The following is a 15,393-nucleotide window of genomic DNA, read 5'->3' as shown; positions in this document are numbered from 1 at the left end:
CCGAGTTTGGTGAGGGTCCTCTGTTCAAATGTACCCGAGGACGTGGAAAGGGTCACATCTGGCTCACGCACACACAAAGACGAGACGAGACGAGACGAGGGCGAGCAGAAAAAGAAAAAGGGAGAAAATTGAAAAATCAGAATTGAGCAACATGTGGTGGGCGGAGCACGCAAATGCCCACAAGGGCTCCGTGTTTCCTTTCTTTCTTGGTGACGTCACATTCGCACACTTCTTTTTCTCCTTGAGCAGCACCTGCGAGTCCGCATGTCAGTCAGTCGCCAGAAAACGGAAACCGGGTGGACAGAAACGCCCCGGCTCGCCCGGCCCGCTCTTCGTCTTCCTCTTCTTTCTCCTCCTCCTCTTCCTCTCAAATTGGCCTCCCTTTCACTGTACGTCCTCCAACATTTTCTTGTGTCGATTTTAACAGGCGGCGTGTCGTCTTTGCTGCGGGGAAAATTTGCTCTTTTGACGAGGCCGACCCGTCCCGCCGCCGCCGGCGGCCCGTTCACCTCGGGGTGAGTGTCAATCATTTTCTGTCCAGCACTTTTTTTCTCCCCATTTTTTCTCTTGCAACAGTTTGATTTCGAGGCTATTCTGCATTGTGGTCAAAACGTTCGGTACACCTCGTCAGATTTTACTGACATGTGGAAATTCTGCCCAGACAGAGGTAATCAAAATGATTCAAATGGGCTACCACAGGTACCTAATGAAGTGGCGCGCATTGCGTTCAAGGCCAGTAGGAATTTGTCATTGTAAAAGTGCTCGCTGATGACGTCCTTTCTCGGGTTATGACAGGACCGTTCATATTACACTTGACAAAATGACAAAATACTGATTCCTACCGACCTTGAATGCAGCGCGAGTCACCAGGACACTTCATTAGGTACCCCTGCTCGTCTCATTTCAATATTTTTTTTTCAATGTTTGCGATTGCAAGTGGTGTACAACCAAAGCCGAAATGTCATAAACAACTAGCTTATGACATTTTGGCTTTTCCACATGAAATGGCAAATGATTGCGTCCTCTATAAAGGCAAAATTGTAAATTGCAGCCCATAGGATGGCGCTGCAGGTGTACCTAATGAAGTGGTTAGCGCTACTTTCAAGGCGTTTTTGTCCTTGTAAAAGTGCTCCCGAATGTGACATCCTTCCTTAGGTTACGATCGAATCGCTCATCTTACTTTTGACAAAATGACAAAAAATAGATTCCCACTGACCACTGACGCAGCTAGTCACCAGGACACCTCATTAGGTACCCCTGCTCATCTCATTTGAATGGTTTGGATTGATGACACAATCAACACAATGATAACACAATATATGGTGTACAACCGCATTTGTGGCTGTTCCTAATATTTTGGTTACATATTGTTTGACTAATTAATACCCAGAAAGACGGTAAATTGTTACATCTGTAAAGGCAGAATATTTGTATAAAAATGACTCGCGCTGCATTCAAGGCCAGTAGGCATGCGTCATTTTGTCTGTTTGTAAGAAGTGTTTCCTTATGATGAGATGCACTCACTGGGCCATGGCCATGTCATTAGGTACACCTGCTGTACCTGAAGCGCTCCGATACAAAGAAATCTGCCTTTACAAAAGTAAAAATGGGGGCATTTGGTTGAAAAATGTGAAAGCAAAATCTTCGAATAAGCTGCTGGTAGGACGATGCGCTAATTTGAGACTCTTTATTGAACAATATACAGCCAAAATATCTGAAACAGCTTGTAAGTGTCAATCAAAAGTGTTCAAATTGGACAAGAAGGTGTGCCTAATGAAGTGGCCCGGTGACTGGCGCTGCGTTCAAGCTCAGTCGGAATCCGTTGTGTCACTGTAATACGCCACCTAATGTCAATCCCATGACCCTTATTAACACATTTGGGATGTAAAGTGCCTCTTTTGACGACAGACTCGCGGGCCACTTCATTAGGTACACCCACACCATCGCTTCTCATCACCAATTGTGATCAAAAGATCATAATTGCCACTTCTGAGGTATTTCGTGGAAGAATCTGAGCAGGTGTTCCTAATGACGTGTCCTGTGTGCCTGTAATGTACTGTATAAATATCCATCACTTTAATGTGTCCGAGTATTAACAAGAATGGCAAAAAGCCAGCCAGAGAAGAGCGGTCGGCTGGCTCTTTGCCTTCAGCCCTATCATCATCATCATCATCATCATCATCATCATCGTCATCCTCATTATTAAATGATTGATCATTATTGACCGCTTTTGTGTACCTGTGGAGTGGAATTGTCACGGAATGCAACAGGTGGCAGATCTTGGGGGAATTAAGTCTCAAGTCATCTTGTTGCTATTTAGCGGCTATATGAAATAAATTGTGCAATATGTATGATCTTGAATATGTTTCACAGACAACACGCTCCCGAAATGAAAACAATTATGACTTACATTTCCAATAGATAGCATAATGCTAACATGTAATGGAAAATTCCATTTACATGCTACCGTTGGCACGCAACGGATATTTGAAGACAAACAGTGGAGCAACACGTTAGACAGACAATGTCTTAATACTCACAGTCATCTATTCTTTATCCTCCGCGAAGAGCCGCTAGTTTTATTGCTGCATACAGCATATCGGTATTATACTGCCCCCTGATGGCCAAGCAGCAGAAGGAGCAGTGCGATGTCCATTCAATTGAACCAGAAAGTGTGACAAAACACTTTCATTCTTTTTAACTCTATTTAATGATGTCATTATTTTATGTTTTTAAAAAATATGTGAGGAGCTTTTTTTTTTTTTTCATTAAAAAAAAATAAAAAATGACTGTTGGCTGGGACAGATTGATGGTCTTTCCATTGGTTTCAATGGGGAACGATGTTTTCAGATAAGTGTCTTGAGTTACGAGCATGGCCACAGAATGAGTTGAACTCGTATCTCAAGGCACCACTACTGAATAATATATTTTTTCCGATCGTCTCTGTTTTGTGTATTTTCACCTGTGTGTGTGTGGAACGTATCCCACGCGATGTAAGGGGGTAGTCCCGACCGATGTGGATTTTTTTTAGGCCGATTCCGACATTTGGCAGAGTAAAATTTCGATAACCGATTCATTGAATGAATTCATTAAAAAATATATTATGAGCAAAATAACTTCTCTTTTGGTCCCTTAACGCTTACGCCCATACAGATATGATGACTGTTGACTGTTTTTTATTTTGATTTTTACTTTGTCCTTTTGTATTTGTTGAACTTTTTTTTTTTCGGATTTTTCACGTTTGTTTGAATGTCATTATCTTTGTTTTATGTTACAATGTGTTAAAAAAGAACAAATCTGCGCCAGAATATTTGGCCGAGTTTGTTTGAACGTTTGAATTATCGTTTTCTTATGTTGTAATGTCTGCAAAATCGATTTGAAAAGGGCCAATATCGGTTGGTGGGTCCACTGTACATTTAAAAGGCGATGTGGAAGCAAATAAAAGCGGCACGAGGAGAAGGCCGGGCAACGCCTTCGAGCGAGACCGACCCGGCCCGCGTAATCCTCGCCCGCTGAACTGTCGACCGACACGAGTGCGGCGGCCTCGCGTAGCGACACGGCCGCGACGGCGAGGGAGACGGTCCAATGGCGGCATGGAAGACTAGTGATTTTGTTGTTTTGTCTGGGAAAGGACAGCAAGTCATTGTCTCCCGCACCGCTGTGGAGACAACAGCGCCCGCTCGCTCGCCCGCCATGAAACGATCGTCAGTTTGCTCCACTTTTTCCTCTCGAATCAATACAAAGTGGAGCCTGCCCATCGATCCGGCACCAACACGCTATTTTTCTGCTAATTGACTTTTTTCTTTGTTTTGTTTTTTGTTTGTTGGTATCTGTGCACACACTCTGCAGACTTTAAGTGATTTTTTTTTTTCTCTCGAGCTCCTTTATTGTCATGCAAAGTGACGCCATGTTTTGATTTTTGTTTTATTTCTGTCAAGGTAAGGTAACAAGAATGTGGGGAAAAGCAGAACAATTCAAATGTTATTATTATTATTTTTTTTAATTTAAAATGTAATTTTTTTATTGTTTTGTTACTGTCAAGAAAAGGTGATGCAATTGTGGAGAGATTGAAAAATTAATGTTATTATTCTGTATTTGTATTATTCTGTAAATTTAATCATTTGTATTTATTTTAAGTATTTTTTATTTTAAACTTTTTATTGATTTATTACTGTCAAGGTAAGATTGCGGGGAGAAGTCAAGAAATTTCTAGAAAATTCATTGCTTTTATTTCTAGATTGCATTTTATTACTTGTATTTTTATTGATTTATTATTGTCAAGGTTAGAATAATGTATTGTTTTATTTGTAATTGATATTTATTTATATTTATATATTTTCTATTTATAATACTGTCCAGGTCTGGTGCTGTGGAGAAAGGTAAAAAAATAAAATTCTAAAATGAATTGGTTTCGTTAAAAATTATTGATTTTTAGTAACTATATAGTTTTTGTTTGATTGTTTTTATAACTGTCCAAGTAGAATGACGACATGTAGGTAGGAAAAACCCTACAATTTTGTTGTATTCATTTATTTATTATTAGTTTTTAGTTGATGTATTTTGAGGTCAGGTGCTGGTAAAAAGGTACAACCCCAATTCCAATGAAGTTGGGATGTACATAAATAAAAACAGAATACAATGATTTGCAAATCAAAACAAAAATGGGGTGAGGTTCACCTCTTTGTGAACAAGTGCGTGAGAAAATAGTCCAGCAGTTTAAGGACAATGTTCCTCAACGGCTTTTTTTTTTTTTTTTTTTTTTTAAAAGGCTTTTTATCGCAAACGTGTTTAACCAAATCTGCTTGGAATGTATTCGTTGGTGCAGGTGTACCTAATGAAGTGTCCCGTTGAGCTGCGTTTTCGTACTTGATGAATTATCGGCTTTAATTCTGTTAATTAACGGACGGACGGGGCTTATCTCTAACGAGACGAACCTTCCGTCACAATATTGACGCGTGACTGATGGCGAGTGACCCAAAGGTTAAGCAATCCATTTCTGATTTCACTGGCTAGCTCGGTGCTTCTCAAACTTTTTACGCCTCAAAATTAACGTAGTTTCTCATGTATAATGCGCACCCGTGTATAATACCCACCCCCAAAGTTGACCTCAAAATTATGGAAAACCCTTCTACCTATGTATAATGCATTTTTACAACGCATCATTTTGCTTATACCCATATGATCAAAACATTATCTTCATTTTGTATGTTTTTTCAAAGAAATATTCTGAAGTTAAGCACTTTATTTTAACACAAAATACTTTCTTTTTATTTACTTACTCTTATTTGGAAATTCACAGCCCTACTTTTATTTAGTAAATATATTCTCATATATTTGATTACCCAGACAGCATTTTTAAGATGGGTACAATTATTTAAAGAAAACATGAAGTGCCAGGCGAAACACACTTAATTTTATTTTAATGGGTTTCAAATTAAACTGTCAATCATTGCAGAAAAGCATGATCATCAAACAAAACATAACAAATAAATTAATGATGGTTGTTGTTCAGTCATCAATCGTATATATATATATATATATATATATATATATTTCACAAATTCTGCCAGGGTATGTAAACTTATGAGCCCAATATATGCAGTCATATGTACCCTTGTCATATTGGACTGAAAGTGTAGGCTACACCTTTTTCATAACCTCTGGATGGCGGCTTCCATTTATAAAATGTGAACGTTTTTTCCCATTTTCCCCTATATCTATGTATAATGCGCACTATTGATTTTTGACAATTTTTTTTTAAGTACAGCAGCGTATGACGCCAGAGCGTTCATCAAAAATGAGAAAAAGTATACTCTATTTATTATTATTGTAACAGTAAGCCACTATAACATTATGCACAATTTCAACATTGTGTTTCCATATAGGATCATACCAAAAATGGCTTAAATAAATGTTGACAAACAAAAAGATCTGAAATGTAAATGTGCTTTCAAGTTGAATACAGTACTTAAATGTACTCTAAGTAAAAATGTCATCAAACTTATATGTTGAATAACCGTTCAAGTGAAATAAAACTGAAATGTACTTAAAAACGTGCTGTACATAAAAGTTCTATTTTGGGGAGTCCCTAAAGTTGAAATGCAAATGTGTTATGCTTAAACGTGAAATCAAATTAAACTGATCTTAAACAATGCAATTTATATAAAAGTTAAATAATTCTTTTTGGGTTCTTAAAGATGAAATGCAAATGTCTTGTCCTGGAAGGCTAAATACTACTGAACTGTACTTCGAAAATCGTGCTGTACTTGAAAGGCAAAACGAACTGAATTGGAATTTTAACAAGTTTCAACAAGCTGTATGCAAAGCTACGAGCTTAAATCGAATGTTGGATTGAATTTCATGGTTTAAATGTACATTTTCATTGCATTTCGTTCAATGATTCTTTGGCGTACTACACTTAGAGAATCCCTCCGGTCAGAATGCAAATGAGGAAAAAAAAGAAGCCAACACATTTGTTATTATTATTATACATCTTTTTTTTATGATGATGACGTTGAAGAGCATCCGAGGAGCCGGTCGTTCTGCTGAGGGGTCAGCAGGGCCTCTGTCTGGTCCATCAGCCGCTTGAAGAAGTTCTCCATGAGCTGGGCGAGGGGCTCGACCTGAGCCTGGAAGTTGTCCGCGAGGGGCTTCATCCGCTCCTCCGCGTTGGCGACGAAAGGCTTGACGCGCTCTTGACACTCGACCGCCTCGCCAGGGACCTTCTCCACCAGGGGCGGGATCTTGGCCCGGCTGTCCTCCACGTAAGCTCTGCCGCCATGTAGAAACAAGCTCAGAAAGTTCCAGAATGAATCGGTGCTTAACTCTCTGGGCCAGTTGTGCGGACCTCGCTTAGCTTTTTTTAGCTTTGTTCGTTCATTTCGATGGAACTTCCCCAGCCGGCACGGTAAGCACATCTGCCTCACAGTTCTGGAGAACAAATCCCGGCCCCGCCTGTGTGGAGTTTGCATGTTCTCCCCGTGCTTCCGTGGCTTTTCTCCGGGCACTCCGGTTTCCGCCCACATCCCAAAAAAATGCGTGCGAGGTTGTTTGAAGACTCTAAATTGCCCGTAGGTGCGAATGTGAGCGCCAATGGTTGTTTGTTTCGACGTGCCCTGCGATTGGCCGGCGACCGGTTCAGGGCGTACCCCGACTCCCGCCCGAAGATAGCTGGGATAGGCTCCAGCACGCCCGCGACCCGAGTGAGGAGAAGCGGTAAAGAAAGTGACTGGATGGATGAACTTCCCCAGATTGGCAATTTTGTCACGTCCAGCATCAGCTCATTATTGACGGTATCGCATAATTTTTAATCCTACATAAACAGTATCTCATTTTATATAACAGATTTTTCGCTATGTATCGGGATTTAGTGAGGATTTTCCACCAGGACCGTTACTGCAGACTCCGTTGCAATAAGCGCGAGCCGGATCGTAAAATCATAAAAGGCAGAAGATGTCTCCGATTTGGGATTATTCCAATATCGCTGTTTCAAAAGTTAGGCCCGGTACACACACGAAGACAATTGGCACGTTGGGGGGCCGATTTTGCCCCTTGCCGACCGAGCATGTCAAACGCCAGACAATCTTAAAGCTTATAAGACGAGCCTATAAGACTGTCCTTTGGTCTGAGCTGTGTTAATAGTGGATTCGTCCCAATTTTAGGGGCCGACAATCGTAAATAATGAAAGCGTCAAATATTCACGACCAAATGTCTTCGTGTGTGTGTGGGTAACGCTGAGGATTGTGACGTGGACCAGAATACAGCCAATCAAGAAGCACCCCGACTCGGCAAAAGGAAAAGACCCTCACGAAAAACAAACGTCTTGCCCGATGTTGTTTTATGTATAAAAGCAGGTTCCCCTCGCGGCAAGAAGTATTTTCCAAAGCAATTTTATTTTTTGAGGGCATCGCCATTTTTCGGGAACATTCGGCAAAGCATCGGCACAGATCCGGAAGTCTTTCGTCGCTTTTGTGGGATCGCGCGAGACTTCGCGAGAGGTCGGCGGTGGAACAGAATCCTACTCTTGGAATCATCGCCATACTGTACGTTATGATCGCTGCGCCCGTTCGCAGCCTCTTTTGAACCTTTTATTCACCTTATTTTAAGATGCTGCCCTGCGATTGGCTGGCGACCGGTTCAGGGCGTACCCCGCCTCCCGCCCGAAGATAGCTGGGATGGGCGCCAGCAGCCCGCGACCCGCGTGAGGAGAAGCGGTAAAAGAAAATGGATGGACGGTTGGATTTTAAACTGTAATGTCGTGTATTATGTAAATATGTCGCTATCACATTGTACAGTTTGTTTTCTTTGTACAGTATTTGCATTTGCTTTTATTTCGCCTTGTTTGACTCTGCTGTCTGCAGCCAGCGAGGCGTTGCAAATGAGAATCTGTTCTCCATCGCCTTACCTGGGGAAACAAATAAATAAATAAATAATGACGGCGAAAATGCTGGTTAATACATCACATGACGCAAATAGTGTACGGCCCCTTATGGCTGGAAGCAGTATCGACATCCAAGCAAATGGAGTACTGGGGGCGATGCCGGGGCACCGTCAACAATGTCACTTTTGCCTCACGATATTTCGAAACTAATAAACGTTTGGACTGAGAGAAGTACTAACACCCACTTTCACAAAAATACATATTTTGTTCTCTTGACGGTGGTCAGGTTGTCGCTCGTGTAAAATGTCGCAATTCCTCAGGCAGCCCATTTCGACCGCTAAAAAGAGCGTTTTGGGGGTTGACTTACCGGGCTGTGGTGGCGATGTGACCTTTGACCTTCTGCACCGCATCCTGGGTGGCGCTCGCGAGGCTGGCCGACGTGTCGTCGACGAGCCGGTCGAGCTCGCTAGCGCCGCCCCGCAGGTCGCGCTTCACCGGGGAACCGCGCTCGGCTCCTGGGCGCAAGAAAATTCAGCGTTTGCTTTATTATGGGTGGGACCAAACATCATTTCTTTTGAAAAAGTCATTGTATTTAACAGTTTCTTGACAGGTACTGTATTTTTATACTACGCGATTTAGTTTTTGTAACAATCGGCGGTGTGCAGCTGTAACACCTGAATTTACGCTTTGGGAATCATTCAAGATGAACTCACGCAGTGGACCCCCGCAAATTTGAAGTTTGGCTACTTGTGTATATATGTGTGTGTGTGTGTGTGCGTACAGGGGTCAGTGGGGGTCACTTTTGACGCCATGTGCCCCTGTGTGTGCCTCCGAAAAATATCGTGCCCCCTCCACATTAAATGGTTCATTGTCGATCAGTCCCCCCGCTTGGAAAACTAACAAATTACGTTTATTTATAACAAATTTAAACTAATCACAGACAATCATATAACATCGCTTTGATCAAACGAAAAGACAAGCTCACGGTTGACCAAGTAAGAGGCAAAGCGTGCTTGCTTTAAGTTGTTCGTCACTCCCAGTGGAGGTTTACTGGGAAGCTGACAGATAAAACAAGACTCAAACGTTGATTATTTCGCCACTTAAATGTTCGTCCAAACGATATAATTACAGTCCTGATATGTCTTCAAGTCCGCCAGCTTGAACCCACATGGAGCAGCAACGCATACAAATGGATTGTTCAATACTCAGGCATATACTGTAGTCTGTTATTCAACAAAACCACGAACTTCGCAATAAGTATTTCATGGAACGTATCCTACAAATCCTCTTACTCTATTATGTCTTACCGTGGGCCAGAGCCAGGAAAACGGCGAGAGCGGTAAACATGGAGAAGTTCATGAGAGTCGGTGTTCTTCCTGGACCTGGACTTAACAGTGCCCGGGGCATTTTATGGCCCTCCGAGGATGAGTGAATCACGGCTAATCGGCGAACCATCAGCGCTAAAGACGTGATGGGATTAGCCCGGGGGAGGCCCGAGTGCCACCATCCTGTCGCGTGAACCTTGATGCGTGCTCGCTGACAGTCCACGACTCCACGTATTGTGTTGCGCTCACGGGAAAATGGCAGACGCCGAAGACCCCGCTATATGGTGTTTTGTTAACTCACCGGGTCATCGTCCTTTAAAAGGATGATACAATCAAAAACAAGAAACAATTAAGGGAAATGATTTTAAACAAAGAAATCTTATTTAAGAATAATCCAAACACTTTTTTGTGAGTATAAAAAAATGATATATATATATATATCGAGTATAAACAATACAAATGAATGAAACAAAAACATTACCTTGTTTTCCACTAATAACAATACAAATGCAATTCCCTAAATATCACAAAAATGTGACTTTTTTTTTTTGATGCAGTAGAAGTAATGCGAGCATTCATAAAAACCAGTCAGGTCAGCTCGTTGCCCCCAGACGGCAACCGGCGGGCCTGGAGCCTGATGCTGGACCGGAAGTGGTGCAATAGTGACCTCTTCTGGAGAATATTATTATTTTTAAACCGAAACCTGCTATAAAATATACCGCTACATAAAACAAATGTAATTTTATTATTCGTGCGATGCCTATATTAGGACGACTCTATATATATATATATATATATATATATATATACACACACACACACACACACACACACATACATACATACACACACACACACACACACATGTATATCGCCATTGTGACGCTTGTGTGATTTTCGTTCCTTCGCTTCCTGGCTGTGCGTGAGAACGTCACATTTTCACGCCGCGCATGCGCACTAACTCCCTCACTCGCAGACAACATGGCGGACGTTCTGGAACTTCACGAAGCGGGATGCGAAGACTTTCCTATGGATGAGGATGGTGATGGTAGCCTTCATATTTGCGCTCGCTGTCGAGCGGAGAATAGTTTAGTTTACCAGCGGTGTGTAAATACGGAGGAGTTGTGTAGCGAAATAAGACGAAAACGCAACGCGTGCGCGGAAGAAGGCCCGAGCTAACAAGCTAAAGCTAACAAGGCGCTGCCGGCTATTCGTTCAAACCGTGTTGGCTTTGCTAGTACACGTTTTACTTCGTGAGCGCGTTAAAAAGCCAACAAATTTGAATGTACTGCTAATACCGCGCTTAAGTAGTTTATAAATATAATGTATAAATAGTGTTGCAGTTAAACCTTGTGGAGTAACACGTAAACCTTTGCTCTCCCAGAAAGCATCCACAAGCTGAAGGAGAAAGCCAAGAAGAGGAAAGGACGAGGTTTCGTCTCTGGTGAGCAATGACTGCTAAACGTTGAGATCAAGCCGTGCGAACTGAGTGCCCACTGTGTGCTTGTGTGTGGAGATGAAGGCGCCAGGTCTCGCATGAAAGAAGACTACGACACCGTGGAGCAGGATGGAGACGAGCCAGGTCCTCAGAGATGTGAGTGCTGCTGGGTGACAGCAACAATGACATGCCTCCAAGGGGGAAAGTTGCTTTCTTACTGCCTGTAGACTAGTAGCTGGCTTTCTGGAGTGCCTGCCCACTCATTTAGTACGGAATTACCAAAAAAAAAACAACAAGTCAATAGTTTGCCAGTTGCTTGAAAGCGAGCACTTCTGCAATATGGATTACGGTCGGATGTGACGCCATCGTATGGATCATTTGCATGTTCGCGTCCCCACGCTGTCTGTGCACCTATGATTTGGAAGCTCGCCTGGGTGATGCTTCAACATTTTCAAGCACGAGGATGTGGAAACTAAACGCTAAGATGAGCTTCACTGCTGTTGGATGCACGGACCGGTGTGGAGACTCGGCACGGCTCCTGATCTAAGCGTCGTAGTTTTGAGCGCCACATCGGGCGACTAGCTCAATTGTAAACCAACTTGTTGAAAATGGCAACTAGTTGTGGGAAATATGCTAGTCTGCTCCCTGACTACTGTCAAGGTGTCATTGAGCAAGAGGCACCACTTTTTTGCGCCCTGATCTAGTTCTTTGTGTGGTGCGGACCAGAAATATACAGCAAAATTTGACTTGGACAGCTCTTGAGGGATTATAATTAGAGTAATAAATTAAAATCAAATTAGGTACAGTGCTTCGATTATGGGTTTAATTTGTTTTGTGACCACACTCGTAACTTCGAACAATCATGTGCGTCTTAAATTCTGTCCCCATTGAAATGGTTAGAAAAGCCATTGATCTGTCCACTGCCAAAAACAGATTTTATTTATTTTTTTAAATAAGAAAATAGCACCTACAGTATTGTACAAAGTATGCGCGTAGCGTACTAACCTAATTTACTAGAATGTAAAATAATTCAACAGTTTGTGCATCATCATGTCATGCTTTAATTCAAAGGACATTTTGCGGGTCCTTGTGGTGTGTGTGCCTTGGCCACCGTGAGCAGTATAATACAGGTATAATACAGGTATAATAAATATGATTGTCCCAAAGATGTGACTCAATATTGGTCATGCTTTGCATGAGAGTATTGTTGCTGTCCTTCTACGTGTGTTGCAGCAACTTTTTTGTTCACATATCCCCTGCTTACAGGACCGTAACATCGATGCTCCCTTCGTTAGCCCATTTTTTATTTTTTTTGCGTTGTGTGTTAGCATTAAGCTAGCAGGCGTGCGTAAATCCAAGTTACGTGGTTCGATGAAATATACGTTAGTCTGACCTCCAAAACGGTTTGAAATTGTGAAATAAATGCCTAATTATATACCTTAGCCCACGCATAAGACTTGTTTTGTGTGTTAGCCGTGGAGGGTTGGATCCTTTTTGTGACGGGTGTGCACGAGGAGGCCACGGAGGAGGACATCAACGAAAAGTTCTCAGAGTTCGGCAAGATCAAGAACCTGAACCTCAACCTGGATCGCAGGACGGGATACCTCAAGGTGAGACCGCACGGATATACCGCTCATTTCCATCACCCTTTTAGTCCACTCAAAATCCCTTTGGAGGGAATGATTATTCGCTTCGTTCCGAATCTTTCATTCATTCTCTACTCCAGAAACACTCCAAAGGTTTTTTTTATGTATAGCAGATCTAGCTAGTTCCAAAAATGTCCACTGAAAATCCCCTTGTAGTGATTCAGGAGTAGGGAATGAGTGAATCACATTCGGAATCATTCGCTCATTACCTACTCCCAAAATCACCAAATGGGGATTTTTATTTTTATTGTTTTAAATAATTTTTAGCGTGGGCTCGAGTTCACTCATTAGTCACATGAAAAACAGTTATGGGCCAGTCTTCCACTTCAGCGCTTCCACTTTGGAGCACAAGAGGGCGGCATTGCCTTTAAAGAAGCCGTAACATGGGGCTTCTCGGGTGGTGGGGATATCCAGTCATGTCAACATGGACTGACCACTCACTATATTCGATTGACCATTATGGAACATCATACATCCATTTTCTGAGCCGCTTATCCTCACTAGGGTCGCGGGATTGCTGGAACCTATCCCAGCTATCTTCGGGCAGAAGCCGGGCTACACACTGAACTGGTTGCCAGCCAGTCGCACTTACATTCACACCTACGGGCAATTCAGAGTCTTCAATCAACCTACCACACACATTGTTTGGGATGTGGGAGGAAACCGGAGTGCCCGGAGAAAAGCCACGCAGCCACGGGGAGAACATGCAAACTCCACACAGGCGGGGCCGGGGATTGAACCCCGGTCCTCAGAACTGTGAGGCAGACGCTCTAACCACTCTATTTTCCACTCTTGTTCCAAGATCTAGATTATTTTGTAATGTTTGCAAGCAATAGAGGGGGTGGCTACAAACTGGTGGCAGAAAGTGAGTGACTACTAATGACTTGAGCTGAAACATGACAAAGTCATGACTATTTTCCAATCAATATATCTGATGAAATGTAAATTACAGCCTGGTTGAGCAACGTCTTCTTTACAACTGATACTTAACACATTCAAACGTCCAAAGGAGAGAAAAGGGCTAAAATCATCATTCAAGCCATTTCACCTGTTTTCTTAATGGCTCTACCTTGCTCAAATGACTAAAAGTTTTGTTTCCTGGTAGCCCGATCTTCATTTTTGCCACCCGGAAGTACGTGTGGTGGCATGGTGAAAAATGGTATACATTTTGTTTTCTTCCTTCACCTCCCTCCCCCCAGGGTTACGCTCTGGTGGAATACGAGACCTACAAAGAGGCCCAGGCCGCCATGGAGGGCCTCAACGGCCAGGACTTGATGGGCCAGCCCATCAGCGTGGACTGGGGCTTTGTTCGCGGACCTCCCAAAAACAGACGCAGGTGAGTCCCGGCTGGTGGATGCTTGCACGAGGCTCTGGGGGAGGGAGCTTGTTAATCCACGTTTGTGCTTGTGTGCTTATTTTTAGGACCGGCGGACGGCGACGCAGCAGGAGTCCCGACAGGCGGCGGCGTTGAACAAGGAAATTAGCGCGGTACCGGAAGGGCTCTGGCATCTTCACGCCAATTTCTCTTTCTGTTTTCTTTTCCTTTCTGTTTGTACACAACTCTCGTCAACAGTTAAGTATCTCGATTGGCAATCTCAAACACTGAGATACAATCCACTTGAGCAATTTTTGTAACTTGATCCATGGGCTTCAAAAAGCTCCATTGTCATTTATTTTGAAAATGTTGATTCCCATTTTTTGGATGGCAGTGTTTTTGTTTTACGTGACTTATGAGTAGTATTAAAGTTTCAAAAGGAAAACAAGTCTGGCCAAATGTTTTATTTTGAATAAATTTAAAGCAAACTATGAATGTGCACAAACAATATGCACAAAGATTACAACATAGCATTATGTAAGATACTATTTATTTTCTGTGAATGATTTTTTGGGGGTAAAGTTTTTTTATAGAATTTATTTAGTTTTTCCTAGAATATTTAGTATAGTACATAGACTGTTGTTTGTATAGAATATTTATTTTGTGTACAATTTTATTTATTCATATTTTATGAAGATTAACGGCTTATTTTTCTTACTTTTTGGGGGGGGGGGTTAGGATTTCTATTTTTTTTTTTTTATATATGCATTTTTTGTGTCCAGTCCAGGCTGTACCTGGGATAGGCTCCAGCACACTTGTGACCCTTATGAGGACAAGTGCTAAAGAAAATTTATTTATATAATTTTTTATAGAATTTTCATTTTATATAATTATTTGTAATCCATATTTTAATGAAGTAGTAGTTGAAGAAAAAACACAAAATACATGTACTGTATTTTTTAAAGTGTTGTCTGATCAATTTCATTTTCTTTCTGTTATTTAAAATGAATGGAATTTCATTTTTCAACTGGTGACGTAGCATTTGCATCATCCAGGATGACCTCACCGCCCGGTCCCGAAACACCTGCCTGTCATTCTCCCCGCAGCAACGCTCCCATAGGCTGGCCACGGAAAAACACCCACTGGCCCTTTTTTTCCGGTTGTTGCTCCGAGCCAATCAGCAAACACTCGTTCGGATCTCTCCCGTCCCCATTGGCCAATCACGACGTCCATCAAAACGATAGTCTTTCAGCCACTGGCTCGTATCGGTGTCACCGGAAGATGTTCTC

The 15,393-nt window shown here is 42.3% G+C and overlaps 2 protein-coding genes across 3 annotated transcripts; one reads left to right on the top strand and one right to left on the bottom strand.

Annotated features, from left to right (window-relative positions):
* Positions 1–6,500: 6,500 nt before the first annotated feature.
* On the bottom strand, positions 6,501–9,784 carry LOC133401962 (type-4 ice-structuring protein LS-12-like). The gene is made up of 3 exons (XM_061675495.1): positions 9,688–9,784; positions 8,748–8,895; positions 6,501–6,771 (listed from the first exon to the last, which is right to left on the bottom strand). Exons 1-3 carry the CDS (start codon positions 9,737–9,739, stop codon positions 6,501–6,503), a joined length of 471 nt encoding a protein of 156 aa, XP_061531479.1. The 5' UTR covers positions 9,740–9,784.
* An 879-nt stretch (positions 9,785–10,663) lies between these two features.
* Positions 10,664–14,552, top strand: rbm8a (RNA binding motif protein 8A). 2 transcript variants are annotated; one of them, XM_061675860.1, is made up of 6 exons: positions 10,664–10,747; positions 11,090–11,149; positions 11,222–11,299; positions 12,617–12,753; positions 13,989–14,125; positions 14,212–14,552. In XM_061675860.1, the coding sequence occupies exons 1-6, from the start codon at positions 10,687–10,689 to the stop codon at positions 14,258–14,260; spliced, it is 522 nt and encodes a 173-aa protein (XP_061531844.1). In that variant the 5' UTR covers positions 10,664–10,686; the 3' UTR covers positions 14,261–14,552. The 2 variants fall into 2 exon arrangements, with proteins under 2 accessions (XP_061531844.1, XP_061531843.1); XM_061675859.1 differs by having other exon boundaries at positions 10,682–10,753.
* The last annotated feature ends 841 nt before the right edge of the window (positions 14,553–15,393 follow it).

This window comes from Phycodurus eques, chromosome 4 (assembly GCF_024500275.1).
Source record: "Phycodurus eques isolate BA_2022a chromosome 4, UOR_Pequ_1.1, whole genome shotgun sequence".
NCBI classification, from domain to species: domain Eukaryota; kingdom Metazoa; phylum Chordata; class Actinopteri; order Syngnathiformes; family Syngnathidae; genus Phycodurus; species Phycodurus eques.
Note: the sequence above shows the minus strand (reverse complement) of the source record. Positions and strands in the feature narration are given on the sequence as shown.

What these genes read in the sequence shown, in the direction of transcription:
- LOC133401962 (XM_061675495.1), bottom strand. Translation starts at nt 9,739, where the DNA reads ATGAACTTCTCCATGTTTACCGCTCTCGCCGTTTTCCTGGCTCTGGCC. An exon ending in TTTCCTGGCTCTGGCCCACG is followed by an intron (nt 8,896 to 9,687) that starts GTAAGACATAAT and finishes TCTTGCGCCCAG; the next exon opens with GAGCCGAGCGCGGTTCCCCG. An exon ending in CACATCGCCACCACAGCCCG is followed by an intron (nt 6,772 to 8,747) that starts GTAAGTCAACCC and finishes ACATGGCGGCAG; the next exon opens with AGCTTACGTGGAGGACAGCC.
- rbm8a (XM_061675859.1), top strand. Translation starts at nt 10,687, where the DNA reads ATGGCGGACGTTCTGGAACTTCACGAAGCGGGATGCGAAGACTTTCCT. An exon ending in CGAGCCAGGTCCTCAGAGAT is followed by an intron (nt 11,300 to 12,616) that starts GTGAGTGCTGCT and finishes TTTGTGTGTTAG; the next exon opens with CCGTGGAGGGTTGGATCCTT. An exon ending in GCAGGACGGGATACCTCAAG is followed by an intron (nt 12,754 to 13,988) that starts GTGAGACCGCAC and finishes CCCTCCCCCCAG; the next exon opens with GGTTACGCTCTGGTGGAATA.